Raw genomic sequence first — 13,525 nt, 5'->3', positions numbered from 1 at the left:
AAGTTATTTTCATAGATATTGTGCTTCTTTTCCAGTTGCTCCTGAGGTGACGGTGGTGGGATATGATCAGAACTGGTTTGCTGGTCAGGAGAATGTGAAGCTGGACTGTGGAGCCAAAGCAAACCCACCTGCCCACCACTTCTCATGGACCAGGTCAGGGTCCTCTAGCTGCCAGCTTACCCACCCACTACACCCCACAACATGCTATACACAAACCGCATCACAAATAGCACCCCATTGGTCAAAAGTAGTGCTCTATAATGGGAATAGGGTGCCATTTTGGACGCACGACTACTGTGATCATTGCTGGCTAGTAATATCCAGATAATGTTTGCATCCCTGTGTTTGTATATTCTTTACAGGTTGGATGGGCCGATGCCTGACGGTGTGGATATAGTGAACAACACTTTTAGTTTCACTCGTCCTCTGGAGAGAAATGACTCTGGACTGTACAGGTGTGAGGTGTACAACGACATCGGTCCACGCAGTCATGACGTTCACGTCTGGATACAAGGTGAGAGAGTATGGCCTTCATTTAACCCTTCAAACAGAGTTCTCCCACCATGACACCAGAGGAGAAAAGAGCAGCATAAACACACACTATCAGCACCAAAGGTTCAAACTGTTGTGGTTATGACAACATTAGATATCTGTGATAAGAGAGGTAGTGTTTCACGCTGGTTGTTTTTGGGAACACAGTATGCACTAATATGCAACAATATGCCTGCTTGTCAATGGGACCACAGTGTGCAGACATTTAGCCCTTTTTTGTTTATCTTGTTTGTTGTCCAAGGTTATTTGTCAGGGTTGGACACAATGAATTACATACAGATACAGTAACAGACTCTAGTATATTCCCTCCTCGTGAAATAGGATGTGTGCTCCATGCTCTGCTGTAAGAGCTGCATGGAGTTTCCATTCTCTCATCAAGAGATTACTAATTATATTTACTTTAATTTAATACACATTAATTCATGTCTGACTCGCGAAACATACAGAGGATTTCCCCCCCCCAAAGCTCTCGAAACATAGTTTTTATAAATTTGGCCTCACTTGGCTACGGTACTGGGCTGTTCTGATGCAAGGGAACACTGCTTGGAGAACACACAGCCAGCAGCTTCCCCATCCTTCCTCTTGTCTCCCTCTCCTCTCCTCCTCTCTTTACGTTTGGCTCCTCTATTATTCTTTAGGTATGGAGCATGAGAACTGTGCTCCCCATTTTCCTCTTTCTTCTAATCTATATCCAAACATAATGACTGCTACTCTTAGACACATTCATCCAAGGCATACAATCTCTCTGGTTTCTCACTGAGAGGAGAGCGGGAGAGCAGGCTGGAGGAGCTAAAGCAGGCGGTCAAATCAAATTGTATTGGTCACATACACATAGTTAACAGATGTTAATGTGAGTGTAGCAAAATGCTTGTGCTTCTCGTGCCGACAGTGCAGTAATATCTCACAATTCCACAACAACTACCTAATACACACAAATCTAAAGGGATGGAATAAGAATATGTACATATAAATATATGGATCAGCGATGACCGAGCGGCATAGGCAAGATGCAATAAGATACAGTATATACATATGAGATGAGTAATGTAAGAGATGTAAACATTATTAAAGTGGCATTATTTCAAGTGACAGCAGCCTCTCTTTGTTAGTGATGGCTGTAACAGTCTGATGGCCTTGAGATAGAAGCTGTTTTTCAGTCTCTCGGCCCCAGCTTTGATGCACCTGTACTGACCTCGCCTTCTGGTTGGTAGCAGGGTGAACAGGCAGTGGCTCGGGTGGTTGTTGTTCTTGATGATCTTTTAGGCCTTCCTGTGACATCAGGTGCTGTAGGTGTCCTGGAGGGCAGGTAGTTTGCACCCGGTGATGCGTTGTGCAGACCGCATCACCCTCTGGAGAGCCTTGCGGTTGAGGGTGGTGCAGTTGCCGTACCAGGCGGTGATACAGCCCGACAGTACAGTTGTGGCTAAAAGTTTTTAGAATGACAGAAATATGTATTTCCACAAAGTTTGCTGCTTCGGTGTCTTTAGATATGTTTGTCAGATTCTACTATGGAATACTGAAGTATAATTACAAACATTTCATAAGTGTCAAAGGCTTTTATTGACAATTACATGAAGTTGATGCAGAGTCAATATTTGCAGTGTTGACCCTTCTTTTTCAAGACCTCTGCAATCCGCCCTGGCATGCTGTCAATTAACTTCTGGGCCACATTCTGACTGATGGCAGCCCATTCTTGCATAATCAATGCTTGGAGTTTGTCAGAATTTGTTGGTTTTTGTTTGTCCACCCGCCTCTTGAGGATTGACCACAAGTTCTCACGCTTTTTTCTGGATGCCCCAAACAATCTGAAAGGGGATTCATGAGAGAAAATGACTTTACTCCAGTCCTCAGCAGTCTCTACCCTGTACCTTTTGCAAAATAACAGTCTGTCTCCGATGTTTTTCCTGGAGAGAAGTGACTTATTTGCTGTCCTTCTTGATACCAGGCCATCCTCCAAAAGTCTTCGCCTCACTGTGCGTGCAGATGCACTAACACTTGCCTGCTGCTATTCCTGAGCAAGCTTTGTACTTGTGATGCCCCGATCCAACAGCTGAATCAACTTTAGGAGACAGTCCTGGCGCTTTCTGGACTTTCTTGGGCACCCCGAAGCCTTCTTCACAACAATTGAACCACTCTCCTTGAAGTTCTTGATGATCCGATAAATGGTTGATTTAGGTGCAATATTACTGTCAGCAATATCCTTGCATGTGAAGCCCTTTATGTGCAAAGCAATGATGACGGCACGTGTTTCCTTGCAGGTAACCATGGTTGACAGAGGAAGGACAATGATTCCAAGCACCACCCTCCTTTTGAAACTTCCAGTCAGTTATTCAAACGCAATCAGCATGACAAGAGTGATCTCCAACCCTCGTCAACACTCACACCTCTGTTATTAACTAGAGAATCACTGACATGATGTCAGCTGGTCCTTTTGTGGCAGGGCTGAAATGCAGTGGAAATGTTTTTTAGGGATTCAGTTCATTGCATGGCAAAGAGGGACTTTGCAATTCATCTGATCACTCTTCATAACATTCTGGAGTATATGCAAATTGCCATCATACAAACTGACGCAGCAGACTTTGTGAAAATTTATATTTGTGTCATTCTCAAACTTTTAGCCACGACTGTATGCTGTTAATTGTGCATCTGTAAAAGTTTGACAGTTTTAGGTGACAAGACAAATTTCTTCAGTCTCCTGTGGTTGAAGAGGCGCTGTTGCGCCTTCACCAAACTGTCTGTGTGGGTGTACTATTTCAGTTTGTCCGTGATATGTACGCCGAGGAACTTAAAACTTTCCACCTTCTCCACTACTGTCCCGTTGATGTAGATAGGGGGTTGCTTCCTCTGCTGTTTCCTGAAGTCCACGATCAACTCCTTTTTGTTGACGTTGAGTGAGAGAGTGTTTTCTGACACCACACTCCGAGTGGCTGTCTCCCTGTAGGCTGTCTCGTCGCTGTTGGTATTCAAGCCCACTACTGTGGTGTCGTCTGCAAACTTTATGATTTGAGTTGGAGTCGTGCATGGCCACGCAGTCATAGGTGAACAGAGAGTACAGGAGGGGGCTGAGCACGCACCCTTGTGGGGCCCCAGTGTTGAGGATCAGCGAAGTGGAGATGTTGTTTCCTACCGTCACCACCTGGGGGCGGCCCGATAGAAAGTCCAGGTCCCAATTGCACAGGGCGGGGTTGAGACCCAGGGCCGCGAGCTTAGAGGGTACTATGGGGTTGAATGCTGAGCTGTAGTCAATGAACAGCGTTTTTATGTAAGTATTCCTCTTGTCCTGATGAGATAGGGCATTGTGATGGCGATTGCATCGTCTGTGGACCTGTTGGGGCGTTATGCAAACTGAAATGGGTCTAGGGTGGCAGGTAAGGTAGAGATGATATGATCCTTGACTAGTCTCTTAAAGCATTTCATAATGGCAGAAGTGAGTGCTATGGGGCAATAGTAATGTAGTTCAGTTATCTTTGTCTTCTTGGGTACAGGAACAATGGTGGCCATCTTGAAGCAGACTGGGGGAAGGAGCGATTGAATATGCCTGTAAACACACCTGCCAGCTGGTCTGCGCATGCTCTGAGGACGCGGCTAGGGATGCTGTCTGGGACAGCAGCCTTGCGAGGGTCTACACATTTAAATGTCTCACGTCGGCCACGGTCCTTGGGCCGTGTCGGTGGCACTGTATTATACTCAAAGTGGTAAAAAATGTGTTTAGTTTGTCTGGAAGCAAGACGTCGGTGTCCATGACGTGGCTGGTTTTCTTTTTGTAGTCCGTGATTGCCTGAAGACCCTGCCACATATGTCTCGTGTCTGAGCTGTTGAATTGTGACTCCACTTTGTCCCTTTACCGACCTTTCGCTTGTTTGATTGCCTTGCGGAGGGAATAACTACACTGTTTATATTCAGCCATATTCCCAGTCCTCTTTCCATGGTTAAATGCGGTGGTTTGTGCTTTCAGTTTTGCGTGAATGCCGCCATCCATCCACGGTTTCTGGTTAGGGTAGGTTTTAATAGTCACAGTGGGTACAACATCTCCAATGCACTTCCTCATAAACTTATTCGCTGAGTCAGCGTATAAATCGTTGTTAATCTCTGAGGAATATTTCCCAGTCTGCATGATCAAAACAATCTTTAGCGTGGATTCCGATTGGTCAGACCAGCATTGAATGGTTCTAGTCACGGGCACATCCTGTTTGAGTTTCTGCCTATAGGACAGTAGGAGCAAAATGGAGTTGTGGTCGGATTTGCCGAAGGGAGGGCGGGGGAGGGCCATGTATTCATCGCGGAATTTAGAGTAGCCAGTGTATTGTCCGCGAGAGTGCTACAGTCAATATGCTGATAGAATTTAGAATTTAAAAAGTTTGCTTTGTTAAAATCCCCAGCTACAATAAATGCAACCTCATTATATATGGTTTCCAGCTTACATAGAGTCCAGTGAAGTTCCTTTAGGGCCATCGTGGCATCTGCTTGAGGGGGGATATACACAGCTGTGACAATAAACAATGAGAATTCTCTAGGGATATAACATGGGCGGCATTTGATTGTAAGGAATTCTAGGTCAGGTGAACAAAAGAACTTGAGTTCCTGTATGTTGTTATGATTACACCACGCTCCATCTGTGAGTTGGCCTGGTTCGGACTGGAGCCCTGTTCACTCAAAAACTAAGAGTGCTCCCCAGATTATACCATATTCACTATATAGTGCACTACTTTTGACCAAAGCCCTATGGACCTTGGTCAAAAGTAGTGCACGATAAAGGTTATAGGGTGCCATTTGGAACGTGATCTAAAGCTTGCTTGACACGCTGTCCAGGAAGGACTTGCACTGAGCAATTATCTAGCCTCTCCAAGCCAACAACATGGAGGAGTCCGGCATATGCTGCTTCTCTCACTCCAAGCCCCTGTGGACATAGATGCATCTAGGCCTAAGCCACAGTAGCAGGCAGGCAGGCAGAGCATATTGTATCATCCCCCGCCCTTCTCCTTCGTGGTTGTCTCGGATACACTGTGATGTTTTCACAGTGCCCTGCATGGCGCTGCAAGTGTTTCTCCCCACCAGCAGCATCTCGTTGACTGTGTCCCAAATGGCACCCTATTCCCTATACAGTGCACTACCTTTGACCATGGAAGGTGTACAGTGCATTCGAAAGTATTCACACCATTTGACTTTTTCCACATTTTTTATGTTACAGCCTTATTCTAAAATGTATTAACTTGTTTTTTTCCTCATCAATATACACACAATACCCCATACTGACAAAGGAAAAAATAGTTTTTAGACATTTTTACTAATGTATTAAAAATAAACTTAAAGAACAAATTTACATAAGTAGACCCTTTACTCAGTACTTTGTTGAAGCACCTTTGGCAGAGATTATACAGCCTCGATTCTTCGTGGGTATGACGCTACAAGCTTGGCAAGACTGTGTTTGGGGAGTTTCTCCCCTTCTCCTCTGCAGATCCACTCAATCTCTGTGAGGTTGGAAGGAGAGCGTCGATGCACAGCTATTTTCAGGTCTCTCCAGAGATGTTCGATTGGGTTCAAGTCCGGGCTCTGGCTGGGCCACTCAAGGACATTCAGAGACTTGTCCCAAAGCCACTCCTGCGTTGTCTTGGCTGTGTGCTTAGGGTCGTTGTCTTGTTTCTCATGGTCTGAGAGTCTTTAAGGTGCCTTTTGGCAAACTCCAAGCGGTCTGTCATGTGCCTTTTACTGAGGAGTGGCTTCCGTATGGAAGTGCTACAGAGATGGTTGTCCTTCTGGAAGGTTTCCTCATCTCCACAGAGGAACTCTGGAGCTCTGTCATAGTGACTATCGGGTTCTTGGTCACCTCTCTGACCAAGGCCCTTCTCCCCCTATTGTTCAGTTTGGCTGGGCGGCCAGCTCTAGGAAGAGTCTTGGTGGTTCCAAACTTCTTCCATATAAGAATGGAGGCTACTGTGTTATTGGGGACCTTCTATGCTGCAGACATTTTTCTGTACCCTTCCCCAGATCTGTGTCTCGACGCTCTATGGACAATTCCTTCGACCTCATGGCTTGGTTTTTGCTCTGACATGCACTGTCAACTGTGGGAACTTGTAAAGACAGGTGTGTGCCTTTCCAAATCATGTCCAATCAATTGAATTTACCACAGGAGGATTCCAATCAAGTTGAAGAAACATCTCAAGGATGATCAATGGAAACAGGATGCACCTGAGCTCAATTTTTGAGTCTCATAGCAAGGTGTCTGAATACTTATGTAAATAAGGCATTTCAGTTTTTATTTGTAATAATTTAGCAAAAATGTCTAAACCTGTTTTCGCTTTGTCCTTATGAGGTATTGTGTGTAGATTTATGAGTATTTTTTTTATTTAATACATTTTCGAAGGCTTTAATGTAACAAAATGTGGAAAAAGTCAAGGAGTCTGAATACTCTCCGAATGCACTGTATATTGTGCCTATTGGAGCCTATATTGTGCTCAGTGCTCCCCAAAATACACCATGTCCCTCTAGCTACCAGGATGAGATGGCACTGTCTTACGGGCTCCTCACCAATTCTGCTATTTTGTGGGGTTTTTTTACGTAAACTTTTTTTGTACATAATATTTTCAGCATCATTTCCTATGACCTCGTACACATTGACTCGATTATGGTACCCTGGGTACATAGCCAAGTTATCGTTACTCATTGTGTATTTATTCCTCATATTATTATTTTTCTATTATCCATTTTTCCTCTCTGAATTGCTGGGAAGGACCCGTAAGTAAGCATTTCACTGTTGTTTACAAAGCATGTGAAAAATCAGATTTGATTTGATATGAGGAGGTCCAGCCATGGAGGTTGGGGGTGGTTGTCTTAAGGCTAAGGAGGAGGCGTTATATATCAGGTCACTGACCTTGAGCTGCCTCTCCCCCCTTTAGATTATCACTGGTCCCTTAGTCACTGCTTTATAATTGCAGGTTAGTTAGATTCTCACTCAGTCAGGTAAATTGCAGCCATGATGTAATTAGCTGAAGGCTATGCTTGCTGCCATCCTGATTGCATTTGATCAGTCGTAGCTAAGACTCCAGTGTTAAGGACAGATACAAAGCTGTCCTAGTGCAGCGTAGATTCCAGTGTTAATTGGAGATACAATGAGGTCCTAGTGCAGCTTAGATTCCAGTGTTAATTGGAGATACAATGCGGTCCTAGTGCAGCTTTCAGTGTGTCTTTGTAGTCAGGCTCTTCATGTGTCTCTAGATACAGGCTGCTTTTTGTCCTGAAGGGAGGTCAATATTCAGACACAGTAATCCTCTCTCTGTCTCTGTCTCTCTTTGTCTGTCTCTGTGTCTCTATTGGCTGTCTTCTCTGGCTCTGGGTGTCATCACAGTAACTAGCCACTGAAGGACAAATCAGAGGCAGGAACCTCGCATCGATCACACACTGCTTAATCTTTTCACATGACTTCTCAGAGAGAGGGGAAGAACAAGTCACACGCATGCACGCGTGCACACACACACACAGTCGTCTTCCCCTCTTAAATCCACATTTTCTCTTTACTTTCCACCAGAGTCACTCACTCCTTTACAGAGCCCAGAGTCACTCACTCCTTTACAGAGCCCAGAGTCACTCACTCCTTTACAGAGCCCAGAGTCACTCACTCCTCTACAGAGCCCAGAGTCACTCACTCCTTTACAGAGCCCAGAGTCACTCACTCCTTTACAGAGCCCAGAGTCACTCACTCCTTTACAGAGCCCAGAGCCACTCACTCCTTTACAGAGCCCAGAGCCACTCACTCCTTTACAGAGCCCAGGGTCACTCACTCCTTTACAGAGCCCAGGGTCACTCACTCCTTTACAGAGCCTAGGGTCACTCACTCCTTTACAGAGCCCAGGGTCACTCACTCCTTTACAGAGCCCAGGGTCACTCACTCCTTTACAGAGCCCAGGGCCACTCACTCCTTTACAGAGCCCAGGGCCACTCACTCTTTTACAGAGCCACTCACTCTTTTACAGAGCCGAGAGCCACTCACTCTTTTACAGAGCCACTCACTCTTTTACAGAGCCGAGAGCCACTCACTCTTTTACAGAGCCACTCACTCTTTTACAGAGCCCAGAGCCACTCACTCTTTTACAGAGCCACTCACTCTTTTACAGAGCCACTCACTCTTTTACAGAGCCACTCACTCTTTTACAGAGCCACTCACTCTTTTACAGAGCCACTCACTCTTTTACAGAGCCACTCACTCTTTTACAGAGCCACTCACTCTTTTACAGAGCCCAGAGCCACTCACTCTTTTACAGAGCCCAGAGCCACTCACTCTTTTACAGAGCCCAGAGCCACTCACTCTTTTACAGAGCCCAGAGCCACTCACTCTCTTACAGAGCCCAGAGCCACTCACTCTTTTACAGAGCCCAGAGCCACTCACTCTTCTACAGAGCCCAGAGCCACTCACTCTTCTACAGAGCCCAGAGCCACTCACTCTTCTACAGAGCCCAGAGCCACTCACTCTTCTACAGAGCCCAGAGCCACTCACTCTTCTACAGAGCCCAGAGCCACTCACTCCTTTACAGAGCCCAGAGCCACTCACTATTTAACAGAGCTCAGAGCCACTGACTCCTTTACAGAGCCCAGAGCCTTTGGTGTTTGTCCAGACACTTTACTTATTTAATTAATATGCTCTTTCAAAACAACATCTTAGAATTTCAATTAAGCTTTTTTGTAAACTGTCATTTTCTAACAGGTTATAAACATTGTATTCTATTTGTTCTGTATTCAACGATTATACGATTATACTGTGTCACCAGTCAGATTCATACTAAAGACATTGATTCCTACAGATTATTAACTGACATTAAAAAAAAATATATTCTGTCATGCCATTCCCTCCCTCCATTAAACCTCATCTCTGCCCCCCCCACCCCCTCTTTTTCTCCCCCATCCTCTTATCAGATCCTCCCCCCACCACGGCACCAGTCCCCACCACCTCTACTCCCCTCTCCCTGGACACCAGTGACACCAGCATGGCCCCCAACAAGAGGCGAGGAGCGAGCGGCCACTTCACATCCCCCACCCTGGCCTCCCTGTCAGACAGCAGCCTGGGTACCATAGTGGGCGGGGCTGTGGGCGGGGTCCTGCTCCTGGGGTTGCTGCTGATTCTGGGCGGAGCTTGCTTCATGCGCCAGCGGAGGACCTTCAGGGGTGACTACTACACCAAACAGTACCTGGGCCCCTCCGACATGCAGAAGGAGTCCCAGCTGGACGTGCTCCAGCCCCACGAGCTGCAGGAGGTCTACGGGGACAGGCACAACTCTACCTGCAAGGACAGCCAGGAGCTGAAACCCAAGCCGGGACTGGGAGGGGACATAATTTACCCCAATGACATCAAGGACAAGGAGGACTGGGGCGACGGCCACAGGTGCCTCCGGGAGGGCAGCTACTACCCTGTTGAAAACCACAACAACATCCACCACCCCAAAGGGCCGCTCGTTCACACTCCCACTGTGACCAATGGCTCCCCCTACCTGCCGGAGGACTGCTATGACAACGGCACAGACAGCGAGTATGTGTCCCACATGGATGGGTCTGTGATCTCACGCAGAGAGTGGTATGTCTGAGAGCTACAGGGGAGCTGGAAAATACCTTTTGGCTCAAAATGACTCGGTGAGACAATAATTTAACAGGCGTTGAAATAGATATATTATAAAGAATTTGTCAATTCAATAAACAGACTCTTCTACACAAGAATGAACATTCCCGGCTCATTTGTGTGCTCTGACCCCAAGGACTTCCATATGACTTCCATATGGAGTGTGTTATAATGTCGTAGCATCTCAACAGATGATCGCAGGCTGGGAATGGCAGTAATCTTCTGTCATTATCCGCTTAACTTTAGAGCTAGGGTTCATTTGGCAAGGGTTTCTCTGTACTATGTTGTTTCAACAGATGTGAGTGGTTCACTTTGTTTCGTTCTGGTTTTATGTATTTAAACACCTGTCTTACGTCATGAGTCTGGCATTTCAGCCCTCATTAGTGAAATATTTCTATCCCTTTTGAAAATTCTGAACTATGTGCCCCTATGTTGCATCAATTCAAACCCCTCATATTCAATGACATTTCCAAAACAATTGCCTGTAATCATATGACTTTATGACTTTTTCATAAAGGTTACATTCTGATTGCTTGTTGCTGTTGAGAGCACCTAAATCAGATTATATTTTAGTTTTCAAACTGTTCTACAGATGTGAAAGGGAAAAGGATTCAACAATGTGACAAAAAGGGAGCAATTTGCCAAGTTTATGGTTCTAGATGACGATAGAATATATCCACATGTTGTGAGCAGGATGTACAGTGATACTGTCAGGACTATGGGACGTGATAAGACTCTTTTAAGCACATCGCAGGAATACATCTCAAGATTTGTACTTAGGACAGTGTATTGTTCTTTAGCATTGGTGGCACATTCTAGATTGTGTCCCATATGGCACCCTATTCCATATACATTCAGTGGCCAGTTTATTAGGTGCACCCATATAGTCCTGACTGTCATCAGAATGACGCAACAAGAACCGGAATTTGTCGGACCAGGCAAAACTCAGTGTGTCAGTGTGATCTGTGATGGGTTTTTCCAGTACACAACCAGGCACCATGACATGGTCTTTGTCCCAAATGGCATCCTATTCCGTACATAGTGCACTACTTTTGAACAGAACCGTATGGGCCTTGGTCAAAAGTAGTGTACTATATAGGGAATTAGGATTCCATTTGGGAATGAGTCCATGACATGAGGTTGTAGCTACTAAAGGGTTGACATCACCAGTGATTCTATCTCCATTAGCTGGTATTGACCTTCCATTTCCTGTTACTGCTCAGCCGGTAGCTTCGTTCTACCTGAGAAACTAAAGGATCAAAGTGACCTCTCCAAAGCCTCGCCGTTAAAGGAAAGATCTCTTCAGTCAATTGGTCGGGTGGAGGGGAGCATGTATACACTGACTGTTGGAGGAGGGGGTTGTAGAGGGGGAGATCTCCCTGTGGCATTTCAAGATGGGGCTTGGCTTTAGCCTGAGGTTTCTTTGTTTCTTCTTCTGGGGTTTTGCAGATTGAGGGCACACTCTTTTTAATTTGATCCTTCTTTTTTTTGTTGCTCCCAACCCTTTGGTGGCTCATAAAACACTTGCGTATCACACACACACTCCACATGCTGCCTGCTGCCTAGGCCACTCCAACCCTGTCATGTTCAAAGCCCAGTCTTCACCTCAAAGTTTTAGCTTTTTAATTAACTTCTCTTCTCTGGATGGACTTGGCGAATGTTTGACCTCAGTGACGTGTAGAGCATCTGTGTATGCAAGCACACTCATGTGTGTTCATCTGTTTGAGTCAAGGCTTCAAGGCTTTTCTTAGCTTCGCTACTGCTCAGACATCCACCCAGGGGTTGTGGGCACGTAGGCTAGATACAATGCAGGGATAGGTTCTCATGTATTTTACTGGTTGTCTGTACACACAATGTGAGGTTAGCTTGGTTTTACTCCCTGTTTTGAACATTTCTCCAAATACAGGCTGGCCTTTGACATGTAATTTCATTGGGAGTGGAAGAAAGTGATTGAATGTTTAATTTGGCAAAGCTTTTGTTTTCAATTTGACCTTCTTTGGAATGGAAATATATTAAGTTATTGTTGTGCCTATACTGCCTTCATTTCATTTGAATCCTTTATGGTTTATTCTTCTGCTTATGTATATATGTTCATGGTTTTTATGTGTGATGATTCATGTGTTGATTTAAGTCCTGAAGGCCCCTGAAGAGAAAGGTTGGTGCCTTATGCCTTTTTATGTCCTTCTTTTTAATATTTATGATTTTGTTGCTTGTTTTTAAACCAGCACAGTTGACTTAAGGTGAATTGTTTAGCCTTATACACACAGACTCTTGTAGCAACTTAAGTTACAATGTACCTGAAAATTATATATCACTGGAAAATTACATGGGTAGTACTAAGCAGGCCAGAATCATAGTCAATGTTATTGTTTTGAAAATATGCTGGATTTTTTTATTCTTTATTAAAAAAACAAATGTTTTGTATTTTTTTGGTCTGAAATTGTCACAGTGCATTAGATTATTTTATATTATTTTTTAAATTTTATTTCACCTTCATTTAACCAGGTAGGCCAGTTGAGAACAAGTTCTTATTTACAACTGCGACCTGGCCAAGATAAAGCAAAGCAGTGCGACACAAACAACACAGAGTTAACAAACGGGATAAACAAACGCACAGTCAATAACACAATAGAATAATCTATATACAGTGTGTGCAAATGTAGTAAGATTAGGGAGGTAAGGCAATAAATAGGCCATAGTGGCGAAATAATTACAATTTAGCAATTAAACACTGGAGTGATAGATGTGCAGAAGATGAATGTGCAAGTAGCGATACTGGGGTATAAAGGAGAGAAAAAAGAAATGACAATATAGGGATGAGGTAGTTGGGTGGGCAATTTGCAGATGTGTGTACAGGTGAAAAGATCGGTCAGCTGCTCTGATAGCTGATGCTTAAAGTTAGTGAGGGAAATATAAGACTCGAGCTTCAGTGATTTTTGCAATTCGTTCCAGTCATTGGCAGCAGAGAACTGAAAGGAAAGACGGCCAAAGGAGGAGTTGGCTTTGTGGATGACCAGTGAAATATACCTGCTGGAGCGCGTGCTATGGGTGGGTGCTACTATGGTGACCAGTGAGCTGAGATTTTAGAAAGAGGGTCCAGATTGTCTAGCACAGCTGATTTGTAGGGTGTCCAGATTTTACAGATCTTTCAGAACATCAGATATCTGGATTTGGGTTAAGGAGAAATGGGGAGTCTTGGGCAAGTTGCTGTGGGGGGTGAAGGGCTGTTGACCGGGGTAGGGGTAACCAGGTGGAAAGCATGTCCAGCCGTAGAAAAATGCTTATTGAAGTTCTCGATTATCGTAGATTTATCGGTGGTGACAGTGTTTCTTAGCCTGAGTGCAGTGGGCAACTGGGAGGATGTGCTCTTAT

General features: G+C 44.8%; 1 protein-coding gene across 1 annotated transcript in view; it reads left to right on the top strand.

Annotated features, from left to right (window-relative positions):
- The window catches only part of LOC135546434 (nectin-3-like protein), a 76,655-nt gene extending 64,078 nt beyond the window's left edge, over positions 1-12,577 (top strand). Inside the window, exons 5-7 of the mRNA XM_064974854.1 lie at positions 36-153; positions 363-514; positions 9,457-12,577. Of these exons, the coding sequence (XP_064830926.1) occupies positions 36-153; positions 363-514; positions 9,457-10,121 (935 nt within the window). The 3' untranslated portion in view covers positions 10,122-12,577. The remainder of the gene's footprint in view (positions 1-35; positions 154-362; positions 515-9,456) is intronic.
- Positions 12,578-13,525: the final 948 nt, after the last annotated feature.

Source organism: Oncorhynchus masou, chromosome 9 (assembly GCF_036934945.1).
Source record: "Oncorhynchus masou masou isolate Uvic2021 chromosome 9, UVic_Omas_1.1, whole genome shotgun sequence".
Classification (NCBI taxonomy): domain Eukaryota; kingdom Metazoa; phylum Chordata; class Actinopteri; order Salmoniformes; family Salmonidae; genus Oncorhynchus; species Oncorhynchus masou.
Note: the sequence above shows the minus strand (reverse complement) of the source record. Positions and strands in the feature narration are given on the sequence as shown.